This window comes from Primulina eburnea, chromosome 15 (assembly GCF_022965805.1).
Source record: "Primulina eburnea isolate SZY01 chromosome 15, ASM2296580v1, whole genome shotgun sequence".
Classification (NCBI taxonomy): Eukaryota; Viridiplantae; Streptophyta; class Magnoliopsida; order Lamiales; family Gesneriaceae; genus Primulina; species Primulina eburnea.
In genome coordinates, this window is record NC_133115.1 from 4931109 (window position 1) to 4947427 (window position 16319).

General features: G+C 34.6%; 1 protein-coding gene across 1 annotated transcript; it reads left to right on the top strand.

Moving 5' to 3' along the window:
- Positions 1 to 8023: 8023 nt before the first annotated feature.
- Positions 8024 to 15436, top strand: LOC140813925 (protein AGENET DOMAIN (AGD)-CONTAINING P1-like). The gene is made up of 3 exons (XM_073172736.1): positions 8024 to 8877; positions 10889 to 11329; positions 15237 to 15436. The coding sequence occupies exons 1-3, from the start codon at positions 8401 to 8403 to the stop codon at positions 15249 to 15251; spliced, it is 933 nt and encodes a 310-aa protein (XP_073028837.1). The 5' UTR covers positions 8024 to 8400; the 3' UTR covers positions 15252 to 15436.
- The last annotated feature ends 883 nt before the right edge of the window (positions 15437 to 16319 follow it).

The window sequence follows — 16319 nt, forward strand, 5'->3', positions numbered from 1 at the left end:
ATATATGTGAACTAGAAAACATTTTAAACAACATTTTTTAAAACCAAAGTGAAAATCGTTCCAAAAAAAGGTGTAAATCAAATATTTACCACAAAATCGATTTTCTGGAAATTTTCCAGAAATTGTTCTTCACGAACTTGAACTTTTTGGCAAGATTTGGATAATGATCTTGTCATAGCTCTAGTACATCATGATTTTTGGGTAGGAAAGAGTTGTTGTGTGAAAATTTAGATGTTTTTGGACAATATTTGGTATTTTCCTTGAATTTTCTTCATTTTCCTTTTATTGTCCTCTCTATTTTCCCAATATAACTTATCATCTCTAAACCCACAAATTTATATCAAATTTTTTATAAAATCCTTCAACATGGATGTATTTATACAAGGAGGTGAGCAATCAAGCTTGGATACTTAGCTTGTTTTCCATTTTTTTTACTCTTGGTCTAGTCAAGCATCATGCTTTTATAATATAAACTTATTTATTTTTTATTACTTAAATAATTAAAATGTTATATAAATTAATATACATAATTTAGTATTTTAAGTTTTTATTGTATTTATTGTTTAGACATATTTTATGAATTTTTATCTATTTTATTTAATAATATTATTATTATTCTTATTAATAAACACCTCAAAATAATTTTTTTGGATGTTACACAATAGTCTCCTATAACAACTTGTGTTAACTATTTTCATAAACCAATATAAGTATGAAGTAGTTGCTACATGAGCCCATTGTACGATCACACTTGCATGGGCCTAGGTCGGGGGCGTGATAGAATGATAATATAGATAGTTAACAAAAACACACCGAAAAATAAGTGCTATTCGGATAAATGTGCTACATGTGTGGGATCCGCCTATTACGGGGGCAAAGTGCTACATTAATGTGATCCATCTTTTGAACATGTATGAGTCACTGACCGATGATTTCGGTGGAGAATAATTCAAACAAGCATACTATGTCAAATAATAGTAATTAGATGATGAGACCAAGTATCGTACCCACAGAGATCGATGTATAAATACTATAATATGAATTATTTTTCCTAATTTAGGCTAATCAAATTTAAGAAAGATGAGATAAATTAATTAAAAATAAATTAAACAATTAAATGAATTAACTAAAGCAAAAAAAAATCCAAACTAATAATTTAGATGAAAGTTCAAATTCTTTTAAAATGACTAAGGCACACAACCGTACTGAGACAAACTTATAATCTATGCGTCAAATTCAAATTCAATAAATTAATTAGTTAATTCACGATTAAATTCAAAAATTATTTATTAAACGATTTCTCGAATTAATAAACATAAATAAATCTAATAGTCCTATTATTGCTAACTGCATTAAATTAGATTCAACCGCATTAAATCGTTGTGAAATTTCACTTTTTAAATCTAAAGTCGCACACTAAAACCGAATATTATTTTTAGTCAGTTTAACCATGTGTTGATTGATGTAGTGAAACAAATATTAATTTATCGCCTTTCAGTTTTAGATTAACCAACAAATATTCAATTTAATTGGTCAGATTAAAAGAACGCATGATAAAAGACATCAATCAATGAATAAAAATAAATAATAAAATCGAATCAAACTCAAACATCAAAAAATAACTTGTCTCGGCCCTATAGTGGCCTTAGTCTATAAAAGTGTAACGTCTCGAAAATTTGAACGTCCACGTGAACCACATACATGCAAGTTATTAAATTTCTTTTAAATCATTAAATGCATGTTTATGTCATTAATTTGTGTTTTTAATTAACCGTTTATTTAAAGTTCATGCATTAGGATTTTTATGTTGCATTCCGCGCTCGAACGAGGAACGGAGACCGGGGACATTCAAGAAAGTATTTTTATTCAATAATTATTTTTAATTATTTATTTTGAGGTGTTTTTAAGCATGATTTTTTAAAATGGGCATTGGTTGGGTATTTTTACCCGTTGGGTTATATTTTTAATCTGTACGCAAATTTTAACGAAACGAGTGACTTTTTGAGTGCTCAGACAATATTTTCAAAAAACGTACTTAAACGAAATATTTTTCTGGAGCGTGTTTGGGCTTGATGGGTCTATTTTTAAACTTAATGGGCTCAAAAGCATTTTTAATCATTTTAAAATTTACTTAAGGGCTCATTATTATTATATCATCCTAAGCTAGTGTAATTAACCCTAATCCCCACCCATAAGCTTCCAGCCGCCCACCCCACCATCAACCTCTCCTTTCACGTGAATTTCTACAGCAAAGTGCAGAAAACTCTCGGCAATTGCTAGTTCTTCAAGAAAGGATTCACCCGCCTCTCCGGTTCGCGTCCCGTACATCATTCTTCGAGTTTCAATCATGTTCTTGGTTAAGGCACGTCCCATACTGTTATTTTTTGCGTCACATATGCTGTATACATGCTGTTAGATGTTTCTTTATGTGTGAAAATCTCGATCCACTTCATGCTTATATGTTTTAACGGTTTTGACATGAGAACCCATGTTTTACTTGCTTCCAACTCACATTTTGTGTAATTTCGTGCAAGGGGGCTGCGATGTTTGGGTGTTAAGAGGCTGATCAGGGTGCCATGATGGTATGTTGTGGTTTAGAATGGTTGCTGGTGGCTGCAGGTTGAAGAGCCGAGAGGAGTGCTTCAAGGGGATGGCTCGGTTCTTGGGGTATTTAGCGTGTAGGGGTTAGCTAGCAATGCAAGGACCTAGCCGAGCTTAGACCGGACCCTGGTGGGTCTGAGACAAGGCTTGGAAGGGTTCAACACATGATGGTACCAACCCCAAGTGCGGTTGATCGGGAAGGAATGAAACGAGACTCGGGTTGAGCAATTGGGAGAATAGCATTCGAGGTGGAGCTGCGGCGTGCATGGGAGAGTAGCCATGAGTTCCTTGGGTCTAGAGGGGTCCTAGGGTGACCTAGGGTAGGCTGGCTTGCCACTGGTTCCACCGGTTGTAGGCTAGCATCGTGATGTTCGAAAGGTGAGTGCAATAGGTTGCAATCTAGGAAGGGCGATATTTTGCAGCAGCTTTCAGGACTTGGCCGAGTGGTTTAAGAGTCTAGTCTTCAAGTTTGTAGAGCCTTTTGGATGTTTAATAGGTGTGGTAAAAAGTTGGGAAAAATTTTGTTAAGTTTCGACTCGATTTGGGTTAAAACTGGGAGGTGTGGTAAAAAGTTGGGAAAAATTTGGTTAAGTTTCGACTCAATTCGGGTTAAAACTGGGACCCGGTCCAAGTTTTAAAACAAATCGGTTAAGTTTTGTATTGGGCTCGAGTTTATGTCTAGGAATGTTTATAAAATTTTTTTGGATCATTCTAAGGAGTTGGGTAAGCTTCAGGACAAATTTTAGAAGTCCGGGGGTAAAACGATAATTTTGGGTTTCCAGGGGAGAAATGATCATTTTGCACCCGATGTGAGATTTTGGTCCTACCAGCGCCCTGAGCACAAAATTTTTATATTTAAATTTTTTTGCATCATGATCAGGATTTTTGTTATTTTATGAAAATATACGTTGCATGCTTGGATTTAAGGAAAATTGCATATGTGCATGATTTTTATAAGTGATTAAAATGATGATGTTTTGAATGATGAGAATTAGTTGTGGCTATCAAAATATATGTAAATGAGTAAGACGTATATGTAAATGATGATCATGAGGCCTAGGCACAGTGGATGGGTAATCTTGTCACTGATATCCGACAGCCGCCGGGTACCGCGGTTCTATGTATGATAGATCCATCGTAAATGATAATGTACGATAGTCACTTATAATGAACTAAATTCATCAAAGGATATGATAAACGATGAATGATGATTAACGATGAGCTGTTTTGACACGTCATGATTTTACACGACACGTTTATGTTATGCTTTTAAAGTTAATGAAAAGTATGTTTAGTATGATATTTTTCACTGCTGTGTGTCATGTATATGTACTTATTATTTCTGGTACAGGCGTGTTGAGTCTTTAGACTCACTAGGAGTGTGTGATGCAGGTGAGTTCGATATCGAAGGGACTGAAGGTGCTGAACTCTGAGTAGGCAGACCTGGTGGACAACACGACCCGAGGACCTAATGTTTTTCCGCACATTTATGATTTTATGATGTTGAGAAGATATGAGTATTTTTATACGCTGTTGATTTCACTGTTGGATGTTAGGATTTTTACTCTCTATTTTTCCGTGATATTTTATCGGTATTTACTTACGATTATTTTTAAATGATTTTTCGGTAGGATCACATGAATGCAAATTATTTAAATGCTTATTTTAAAAATGTGAGCTTTATAAAATAAAATAAAAATATTTCCGCGCTTTTAAATAAGTAAACGTTTCAGTTGGTATTAGAGCAATGGTCATGTATAGGGTTGTGTCACCGCTAACTTCTGCAGCTCAGTCTTTAAGCCTCAAGTCTGTAAGCTTATATGTTTTAAATGCTTTGAAAGTTTTAATGTTATCACCTGCATGTTTACATGATATACGTTTTACAATATATGTTTATCTGTCGTTATGTTTTGAGATTAGATGCTTTAAAATTTTTATGCATGTTATGACATGAAATGAGAAATTATATGATTTTCATGCATGCTGGCTTTGTGGTCGAATTGGACATGATTAAGAATTTGAATATTGGGCGTTAAGAGGGGTTGAAAATGATTTGACTATATTAATTTTTTGGTTAGTAGTACTGATGTTCTACTTATGGGTCTTAAGTTAATCTTGAAAATTATGAATGCTTTTGGGACTTGTAGATTTTCTAAGAAAGTACTGATGGTTCGTGGTTACTAGTAGAGTTAATTTTCGAGATTTTTCTCAGTATCACTTGGTATTGTTCCAAAGGCTCGATTTTCTAACTGGCTATTTGACCCATTTGAGATTCCATCCTATGCAAGATAACATCATATGATTTTGCAGCCTTGTTTCCATGCCCGCTACAAGTTTCATAATAACATAATCATAAATTAGTCTTTGATCTCCTTGCTTGAATCCTGGAGTTGCTGTAGGTACTCATAATTCCTTTGGTCTCACTTGTTGAGGAATGAACAGTTGAGGAATATGTGTTGGATTAAGGGAATTCTTAGTATTCTTTCAAGAAAAATTAGGGTGATTCCTCCATACTTGATTGTATGTGAAACTGTATGGATTGGATTGCAGTCTCCATTGATTTGACATGAAATTCACTGCTTCTTCATCAAAACTGGGTTGTTCCTTGATGACGATTCCTAGGACTTGGTTCGCTTGATTCGGTTGCAGCTGAGAGAATTTATGAGCCAAACCATCAATCTTAGCGGTAAGTGCATTCAACGCATCCATTTCAAGGACTCCAGCCTTCTTTTCTCGTTTAATGTCTGGCCAACCCACATTATTTTCGCTCGTATTTGAAATTATTTCCAAGGAAACTCGTGGAGTCTTCCTGTATAAACTACCATTTGCTGCTGCATCTAGCATGGAACGCACAGAAGGGTCAACTTCATTATAGAAAATTTGAAGTTGCTCAGATGAAGAGAAACAATGTTGAGGACACCTCCTCAAAATCTTCCTAAATCTTCCCCAAGTTGCATGTAGTGTCTCCCCATCTTTGTAGCGAAAAGATGAAATATCCATAGGCAGTTGTGCTAGCTTGGTGGGCGGAAAATACTGATTTTTGAACGTTTCCCCCAAACCATTCGATGTAGTAATAGAGCCAACTGGTAGATATCTAAGCCATTCAGCTGCTTCACCATGCAAAGAGAAAGAGAAAAGTCTCAATCTTATGGCATCCGTGCTTAATCCATTAAATTTGATTGTGTCACATATAGATAAGAATCTATTCAGATATTAGGATCCTGAGTCTGCGATCCTTCAAACCTCACTTTATATTGTATCATTTGAATGATGGCTGGATTCAACTCAAAATTGTTTGCTTCCACAATATATATGATGAGTGATGCTCGAACCATACCTCCAATAGTGTGTCTAGTAAGATCATAGATAGTGCGATCATCCTCCTCTTTGGCCATTGCTTCGATCCCTAATGTTTCAACCTTGTCCTTTGGTTTGAATTCTTCTTCCACGTCATAGTTTGAGGATTGCTCGTCAAAAAGTGTTCTCAATATCTGGATCAAAAGGCTCTAATTCTATGTCTCCTCTAGCACAGCTCGTGCACAACTAGATAACACCTGTAAATAAGAAAATAAGAAACAAACTTTAAAATTAAGAATATACATAAAATAAGCAAAATTAAATAAAAGCCTAATCTCAAGAAAATAATAAGCCTAATATTAAACAATTCGATGCTCGACAATGACGCCAAAAACTCGACCGACGATTTTAGTTGGGGATAATTCTAGCGAGCAGACTAGGTCAAGTAATAGTTTGGATGACGAGCCCAGGTATCGTACTCACATGGATCGAAGTTTAAATACTAGAGTATAAATTATTTTTCTTAATTTAGGCTAATCAAATTTAAGTGAGATGAGATAAATTAAATAAAAATAAATTAAACAATTTAAATGAATTAACTATAGAAATAAATATATATATATATATATTATATATATATATATATATATATATATATATGTATATATAAATTCAAATTCAATAAATTAATTATTGAATAAATTAATTAGTTAGTATTAGAAGAAAATTCAAATTCTGTAAAAACGACTAGGTGCACAAAGGTACCGAGACAAGCTTATAATATACATGTCAAATTCGAATTCAAAATTAATTAGTTAATTCACGACGAAATTCTCAAAATTATTTATTAAACGATTTCTCGAATTAATAAACATAATTAAATCTAACAGTCCAATTCTTCTTAACTGAATTTAATTATATTCAACCACATTAAGTCGCTATGAAATTTCAGTTTTTCAACCTAAAGTCGCACACCGAAACTGAATATTATTTTTAGTAAGTTTAACCATGTGTTGATTGATATAGTGAAACAAATATTAACCTATCATTTTCCGATTTTATATTAACCAACAAATATTCATTTTAATTGGCTAGATTAAAAGAACGTATGATAAACAACATCGATCAATGAATAAAAATAAATAATAAAATCGAATCAAACTCAAAACATTAAAAATAACTTGTCTCGGCCCTATTGTGGCCTTAGTCTATAAAAGTCTACTTAATAAATTCAAACAAAAGTGAAAATTCATGTTTAAATTCATAGGAGAAAATATAATCAAGAAAGAATAAGAGGAATTCTCAATAATTTGACATGTTGAGGTCTTCTTCCTACTTTTGCCTTCTATATTCCTCCCTTTTGTTGTCTCCTACGTAGTCTTTGTCCACGTCTTCTGTTCTTATCTTCTCTTCTTCCTTCTTTGTCTCGCTTATGTTCACGCCTCTGCCCGGTCTTCTCTTGTTTTATTCTGTACGCCGTATTTTATCTTTTTTAATGAGTCTAATCCTCCAAATCTTTGAAGACAATGTCAAGTTCAAAAATTGTAGATAAGATTTTATTTTTAAAATATGAAGCTTCATCTTTATTAAGATATGCATATATTTTCTTCCAAAACTTCAATATTCTTAAGGTAATAAAATATTCTTATATTTTATTTCCCTTTTTTTTGGTATTTTGTTGCCTTTAAAGTATTGTACAATAATTTATCTCCCAAATTATGCATTTTTCATCTTTTATACAAATATAAAATTATTATAAAATTAATTCAGATAATCACATAATAACAGATAACAATTACAGATACGTAAAAATATTAAAAAATTAAATATCTAAAATCTTTTTGAGATTTGGATTTATCAGTCACCATTAGATTACTGATATTGGTTGATCGATGAGAACGTTCTGAAATAGAGTTGTGGTGATTATACTACGTGTCCTACGTGGTAACAAACAAACTAATTTGGGGATCCGTTAATTGAATCCAATGACAATTCAAATTAAGCCAAAAAAATCTAAATTTGATTTGATTTGATTGAACTATTAGTAATTCATTATATGATTTATTATTTAATAAAATAAATGAAGATTAGGGTCTGAAACTGTTTCTTATAGTGCAAATCGAAGATCCAATTCACAAAATTGATTTCGATAAGTTTTTGTTTGACACGATCTGATTTGATGTTGTTTGATCACATATTCACCTCATCTTTCATTGTTTTGATTAGGTTTTCAGGATCACCACAATGGCTTTTTTGCTATTTTGCCCACCCTTTGCAAGCCCAAAGATCTAAAGAGTGCTTCACAGTTCCATTTGTCAACCAAGTCTAACCCCTTCCACCGCTCAAGCTCTTTTCCTCGTAGGGAACTGTACAAATTTTCAAATTCCTCATTAGCCCGACATATATACATCTGTCCCGCCAATTTTCTTGCTGCTGTTGCCTGCCCATTTCGTTTCATCTACCATTCAATTATTTCTGAAGAAAATTGACACCCATTTCCATATGTCCGGCTATATCATCTCCCAGTATTTCAAGAAAGGAGCTGAAGTCGAGATCAGCAGCAACGACTCGGGATTTCGTGGCTCTTGGTACGCAGGCACTGTTGTGAGGCCGCCGCAAAATGACAAGAACAAGAAAGTGCTGGTGGAGTACAAGACTTTAATGAAAAGCGAATCGAGCACGAAACGGCTGAGGGAGGAGGTGGAGCTGGTGCAGCTGAGGCCGGCGTCTCCACCAGAGAAACGCCTTAAATTCAAGTTCAGCGAAGAGGTGGATGCATGGTATAGTGACGGGTGGTGGGAGGGGATTGTCACGGAATTGTTGGGGGATGACAAATATGCTGTGTTTTTCCGGGGCACCAAGGAGCAGTTGCATTTCAGGGCACGCGAGCTGAGGCTGCACCGCGAATGGGTGTACGGGAAGTGGGTTCCGCCACTGGTTCAACAAGCGGGCGATGATCAGCGACCGCGATGTAATCACGTACGTTTGGTTTTAAATTTTCGTCTTCAGATTTTGTTTGCTTATTATGATTTGATCCGAATTTGAGATTAAATAGAGTGAGTGTTGAATTCCAGAAATTTATGAGAGTAAAAGGTTGGGAAGACAAGTTGGGAATCGAAAATCAGAAGAAAGGGGGAGGAATGGAGTGTAAACTGAGAGGAGAGGAGAGGAGAGGAGAGGATAAACTTGGGAAAGAGAAGTGATTTGATGTTCAATCCCTGAAATGATACAATTATATAGGTAAAAAATGTAGCCTTACACACAAACTAGTATTAATGCAATTTCTGTAATATGCCAAGAACTGATTTTACTATCAATATTTTACGATTTTCGGTTTTAACACATCCTGATATGCATCGATTCCACCCCCTTTGAGACCACTTTGTCCTCTCAGGGTTGAACGTGGAATAAGTAGAATGGAATATGCCAGAACACTCCAAACCAGTAGTTTCTGACAGACGTATTGGCCGTTGTACTCATATTTGTTTCACTTGGCTAACACAGTTTGCATAAAGGGCAACATTGCTTTCTACTGAGTTTGAGCATGCATTTGTTACAATTGAGAATAATAAAATGTGATACAAAGGAAATAAGTCAACGAAGAATCATGAAGGAATTTATTCATTCTCAGTTGTAATTTGTAAGGCACCTTAACTTCTGTAAACTAAAGATAAAACAATCATATACATCATCCTTGACACCCGTTTTGTCCATCTTGTATGATCTCTGTTGCATGAATCTCTTAGACCCAACATTTTCTCTGGCTTGTCTCAAGTTCCTTGAGCTACAAGTCGAGGGATCTTTCTGCTATCACAAGAGTGAAAAATTTAGTAATTTGACCGGCATATATCTTGTGCATGCAACATCCAGCACCTTGCAATTCGCAGTGTCCAGTGCTGGAGATTTCTAGAATTCTAAAGGTAGTCAACGTGAAGGTTGTAGGCCAACTCTCTTAGCCTTCCAAGTTCCAATAGTTCAAGAATCACATGTTTGGTTATGCTCAAACAAGAAATCTTTTCATTGATTTTATAACATTAAATCACGAGCTCAAGTTTCTGGCGAAGCAATACTATAGTTAAAATAATTAAGGAGTAGATAAAACATTAATCCTCTCTCTTAGCTTTCCAGCAGCTCAAGAATCACTTGTTTCCTATTGAATGGGAGTTATGATCGAAATTGGAAAATAGAATGTGTGTTTTAATTGCCTTTTACTAGTAGAATATTTTGTTGACGTCACAAATCAAACTTGCTGGACGACAACTTATATTGTTGAGTCAATGGTCAATGTTTGTGCATTGTGTATTGGCATCACAAGAAATGACGGAAACCTGTCTATTGAGGGCTTCTATGGAAGAATGTCTTTTCCTCCAACTTACTAACTTATTAAAAAAAATATCTGAATAGATGGTCATTTTCAAAATTATAGTTTCAAGGCGCCTCCGAGTATATGTTTTTTCTTTTTTCCATTTTAGTACCAGATTTCTTTGTTTCCCGCTTGTTCTTACATTTCATAAAGTATAAACAAACTAACATAAAAATAAGGAAGCAGTATAAGATCAATATAGACATGGCTGCAATATTCGTAAGTCAAATACATTTGGGAATGTTATTTTTTTTTTAAAATAGTTTGATCAAGGTTATTTTGCTAAATATCCACCCCCACCCCCACCCCCACCCCCCAAGTTAAGAGCTCGTTATGTATGGAATTTAGTCTTATGTCCATTTTTTCATCAACTCCCTTCCCTAGTAAAAATTTCTTGAGAATTGGAGATTGTTCAAGTGTTGAGACTTAAATTGCAATAGCTTTTGACATTTAATATTCCATGCAATCAGAAACTGTTTGCTTTACCCATTTCTTTTTAATTATGAAAAAGAGAATTTGTTTTAGGATTTTATTCTCGTAGTGACTCTCAAAAGCAATGATTGTTAAGCTTTTTTTCTTTTGGGAAAGACCTGATACTTAAGTTTATGTCTCTCCCTTTCGATGCAGAATGATTCATTGCCAGCTGAAAATCTCAAACGTATTTTCAGCCCCAGAACACCTGTTGAAGTCCATAGCTGTGAGGAAGGTTTTGAAGGTGCTTGGTTTTCTGCAACAGTTGTCAAAGACTTGAATAATGAAAAGTATTTGATTGAGTATCAAACCATATACGATGATAAGGAAGATACAAAGCTCCTAAGAGAAGAGGTAGATAGTCGGCAGTTGAGGCCACGCCCACCCGATATTGGAATAGTTGACCGTTTTGAAGTCCATGAACAAGTTGAGGCTATGTATGATGGTGTTTGGTGGGTTGGTGTGATTTCCAAAGTTCGAAAAAACGGTAAATATTCCGTCTTCTTTAAGGCTGCTGATGAGATACTAAAATTCGAGCTCTCTGACCTGCGGGTGCATCAGGAATGGATCAATGGCAAATGGGTTATTGCTCCCAAGGTATAACTTTCTATCAAACATGGCTGATGTTTTTTTATGTCAGACCACATCTTTCTCTGTGGCAACTCGGACGAAAATATTTCACAGCTGTTGATTCTAGACCTATTTTGTTCTCTTCACCTAATAGTTTCTGACCTTCGTCCTTCTATGTCGACCGTATGGACATTGCATAATTGGGGCTAATTTGAATTCTAGTTAAAATTGGGGGGACCGGACCCTATCTTGTAATCTGAGTTCGTATTTTTTGTTGGGATATCAGGGAAATAAACGAGGTAACATTGCAGCGAAACATCATAAGTAATATAAAAAATGAATAAGATGGAACCAATATTTATAGTAGTTCACCCAATATTGGATTACGTCCACTTTAAACCTCTCAACGAGATCACTTCTTTATTGATAACAAAGAAGACAAGAGAATTGAGAATACAAAGTATTTCACTCAGAACACTCTGAATTTAACGCTCACTTTCTCTCCACTAATCATATTCATTCCAAGGATAAACACTCCCTAATAAATCTCACACTAAATCATTTATCTCATTTCCCGCAGTATCCAAGAATTATCACGACTTTTTATAGGCTTTTTTTTTGAGATCTTTATTATAAAACTTGTAACCGAGCTGGTCCTTGCTATAGCTTATAAAATGCACTTTCTTGTTTTGACATTCAACTTATGTGTTTCATCTTTTGGTATATGAACATAAGCAACATAACCAAATACCTGCAAATGATTATAGGAAACTTCTTTGCCTTGCCACACCTAGTCCGGGACATCATATGGGAGGAACACAAGATGAGCGATTAAATATATATGCAACAGCAACCACGGCCTCACCTCAAAATTCCTTAGTCAGCTTTGTATGTGAGAGCATGCTTCTGACTCTTTCTGCCAAAGTTTTATTCATCCTCTCAGCTAATCCGTTGAGTTACGGTGTTTTTAGTGGTGTCGTTTGATGTCTGATTCCGTTCCTTTTGCATATCTCATCAAAGGATTCAATGTATTCTCCTCCATATCTGTTCGAATACATTTGAGTTTTATGTATGTTTGTCGTTCAACCAAGTTTAGAAAATTGTTAAATGTTTTCGTTACTTTATTCTTGGTTTTGATTGTCCACATCTAAATTTTCTGAGAATGATCATCGATAAAAGTTACCCAACACTTCGCTGCTCTGAGCGACAATGACATCGGACCACATAGATCTGAGTGCACCAGATCTAGAATTTTATCGGCTCTACTAGGAGGTGAACTTTTGAATGATATCATGTTTTGTTTTCTGGCTAAGCATTTTGTTCATTGTTTCATATGAACCTACTTTACACTGGGCATAACTTGCTTGCTCACAAGGCGTGTAAGATTCTTTTCACTTATGTTGCCAAGACGTAGGTTCCAACTCTGTTGAGTTTTCTTCCCCTGCGTAGTTCACATCTTCAAAATGATTTTCATGAACTACATACAGCTTTGACATCTTTAATCCTTTTGCCACCACAAGTAATCCTCTTAAAACCTTACATACCCCATTTCGGAAGGTTGTGCAGAAACCTTTTTTATCGAGGCTTTCTACTGATATCAGACTCAGGCGCATACCTGGCACATGCCTGAAGTCTTTCAGGATCAGTGTAGAGCCATCTATGGTAGTCAAGCTCACATCTCCCTTTCCCACAACTCTGTATAATTTGTTATTCCCCATCCTCACCACACCAAAGTCAGCTTGTGTATAGGATGTAAAGCATTCTCTTCGAGATGTGATGTGGACTGTTGCTCCACTATTGATCACCCAACTAGGTACTTGAGTTGCCAAATTTACGGACTCTTGCTCTAGCTCATGAACAACATTGAATTCATCAATGACGTTTGTTTCCTCATCGTCGGTTTCTTGTTTGTTTTTATGTTATATGTTCGTTTTCTTCACAGCGATAACACTTTATGTTGGCATATCTCCCCGAGGACTTGTTTCTTCTTGGCTTTTGATTTGTGTTTTTCTTGATCTTGCTTCTCCCCCTTGACTCAGCAGCCAAAACATCTGACTGTGAGGTAGATGATCCTTGATATATCTGCCTCATCTCTTCATTCAAGATGCCACTCTTGATGATGTCAATACTCACGACTCCTCCTGGTGCTGTGTTCGTGAGTGCTATCTTCAGATTCTCCCAAGACTCTGGCAATGAAGTTAGCACAATCAGAGCTATCATCTCGTCATCAAGTTTTATGCTCATACTTGATAACTGCTCTACGAATCCTTGAATCTCATTCAGAAGATCTGCGACCAGAGTTCCTTCTTTATATCGAACCTGCACAAGCTTGCTCAAATATAACAATTTGTTGTTGCCACTTTTGGAGGCATATAGTGTCTCTAACTTCGTCCAAAGTGTACGAGCATGTGTCTCGTTACAAATATGATTATATACGTTGTCATTGACAAAATTGTTGGATGTACCCACAGACTTGTTTGTGCTCGAAGTTCCTTTCAACATCTGATTTATAATCTGGTTTAGATTCGCTGAACGCCGGTATGTGCATCTTGGTGACGAATAGAAGATCTTTCATCTTACTTTTCCAAAGTTGATAATTAGAGCCATTAAGGCTAATAATCTTGCTTTTGCTTACCTCCATCTTTTGTGACTGCTACTAACGAATTAATCTACCAATGAATTAATCGTTAAAGCCTGAACACAAAAGAATCACTTCCCTAATACTATCTAGAAACCCTTTTCTGATGTGGAAGTTCAGACTAAACTGCAACCACAGAGCATACGAGGACTTCTTATAGTATTTGAGAACCTCGCTCTGATACCAATTATTGGGATATCAGGGAAATAAACAGGATAGCATCGAAGCGGAACATCATAAGTGATATCAACAATGAATAAGATGAACACCACTATTTATAGTCTTTCACCCAAGATTGAGCTACGTTCACTTTAAACCTCTCAAGGAGATCACTTCTTTATTAATAACAAAGAAGACACGAGAATTGAGAATAAAAAGTATTTCACTCAGAACACTTTGATTTTAACACTCACTTTCTCTCCATCAATCTTATTCCTTCCAAGGATTAACACTCCTTAAGAAATCTCACACTAAATCATTTACCATCAATCTTATTCCTTCCAAGGATTAACACTCCTTAAGAAATCTCACACTAAATCATTTATCTCACTTATATACTTATGATTATAGATGAGAGGATTTGTATTTTGGTGTGATTTTGAAATGAAGAATAGATGAGTATTTATAGGTGAAATTTAGGGAAGAAAACAAAAAATTATACATCATTGCATACATAACCAAACAATTTTCGACTAACTCAATACTAGTGTTTATAATTCAAAATTATGTGTTTTAATTCAAATTTGACTTGCTTTGGATTCAAACTTGGCTTGATTACTTAACATTATTTTCTATCTAATAAGAGTATGTTTGGTATGAGTGATAAGCAAATGATAGATTGTTAAACCAATGTTTGTCTCATTTTTTATGGGTCTAATAAATCATGAAGCTCATGATAAAAAAAACTTTTTTGGGTGAAAAGACATCTCATTGTTTTGGGAGGATTGAGAATCTAATTCCTAAAATATAACATAAATTACTATTTTACCCACATGATTTTGAAAACATTGCTACTAATATCATTTTATATATCAAATTGTCATCAATGTTAGTTTAGGGTATTTTTGTTTCAACAAAAAAAAATGTAAAATCTATCATTCTCATTAAAATCTTACCAAACAAACCACTCTTCATCACTACACATTATATATCATTACCTTAAGTTTTGTCATCAATCCAATTAGTTATCTTATCTTACACATCAAAAATAGATGTTTATCCATATATATAACATTATCTGTTTCTTTGTTACTTAACTTTTTTTGCTGATGGTATAATAAATTGGCTTTCTTGTAGGTTCTAGAGTTGTAGCCATGCTCTCTCCCCTGTTGAAAAACAAACGACTCTTGGATGAAATGGTGTAATTCTATGTGTTTAGAACATATCCAATATTATTATGGGGTTGGAATTTTTTGGCTTGTGGCTTCAAAACAAGGTCTCTCTAACCATTTTGATTCTCTTCTTGATGCCTTAAATCTATTTGAAATTATTATTAATATTTACCGTAGCTCCCAAAAAAAAGTATATAGTTTTGAGAAATCGTTTAAGAGAGTATTGGCAAAGATAACGCATTTAGATAAATGATTATATTTATAAACAGTGAAGAAGTAGAAAGAGTTTTAAATTTTTTTTATAAATAATTTTTTTTTGGGTATATTAAAAGACATAAAGATCAAAATTTGACAACATAATTGACTGAAGTTATATAAAAAAAAAACAATCATACATGACCAAAATGGTTACTTCCCCAAAATAACATGCACTCTGTCATTCAAAAAATATTATTCTTAAAAAAAAGGATTATTCTTATTTTTGCTTCCTGCTAGTTTAATTCCATATATAAAGACCTAGCGGAAGTTATGAACTACTCAGTCAATAGATCTTGGAGGACTGGGCACTGTGCAATCTATTAGTACAAGACTGGAATCCATCCCAAGCCAAGATCGGAGGGCCAGGTCGGAGGGCCAGGCGTACGACGACTCTTTCACTTGGCTACGAAACTATGCCCCTCTTGAAAGAAAAAAGAGATTTTCAATTCTAAATCTTGTGCGATTAGAATATGTCTAAGTTTTACGTGGCTTAACAAACTTTACTAATTCAAGAATTTCTATGTCCAAATTATTCCTCCAAATGTTAATGTCTTAAATAAAACTTGTATACTTCACATATCAACATCCCCTGCTCACAATATCGTCTCTCTTAGCTTACAACCTTTTTATGAAATATCAAAATAATTGATAACTCTATGTGGAAATAAATAAACGATTGACCCCTCTATAATTTTTAAAAAGAAGCTCAAATAATCTCAATTTCACGATTTTAGATTTACGCGCTTTTAATACTTCGGAAAATGTATAATTCACTATATTTTATATGTTT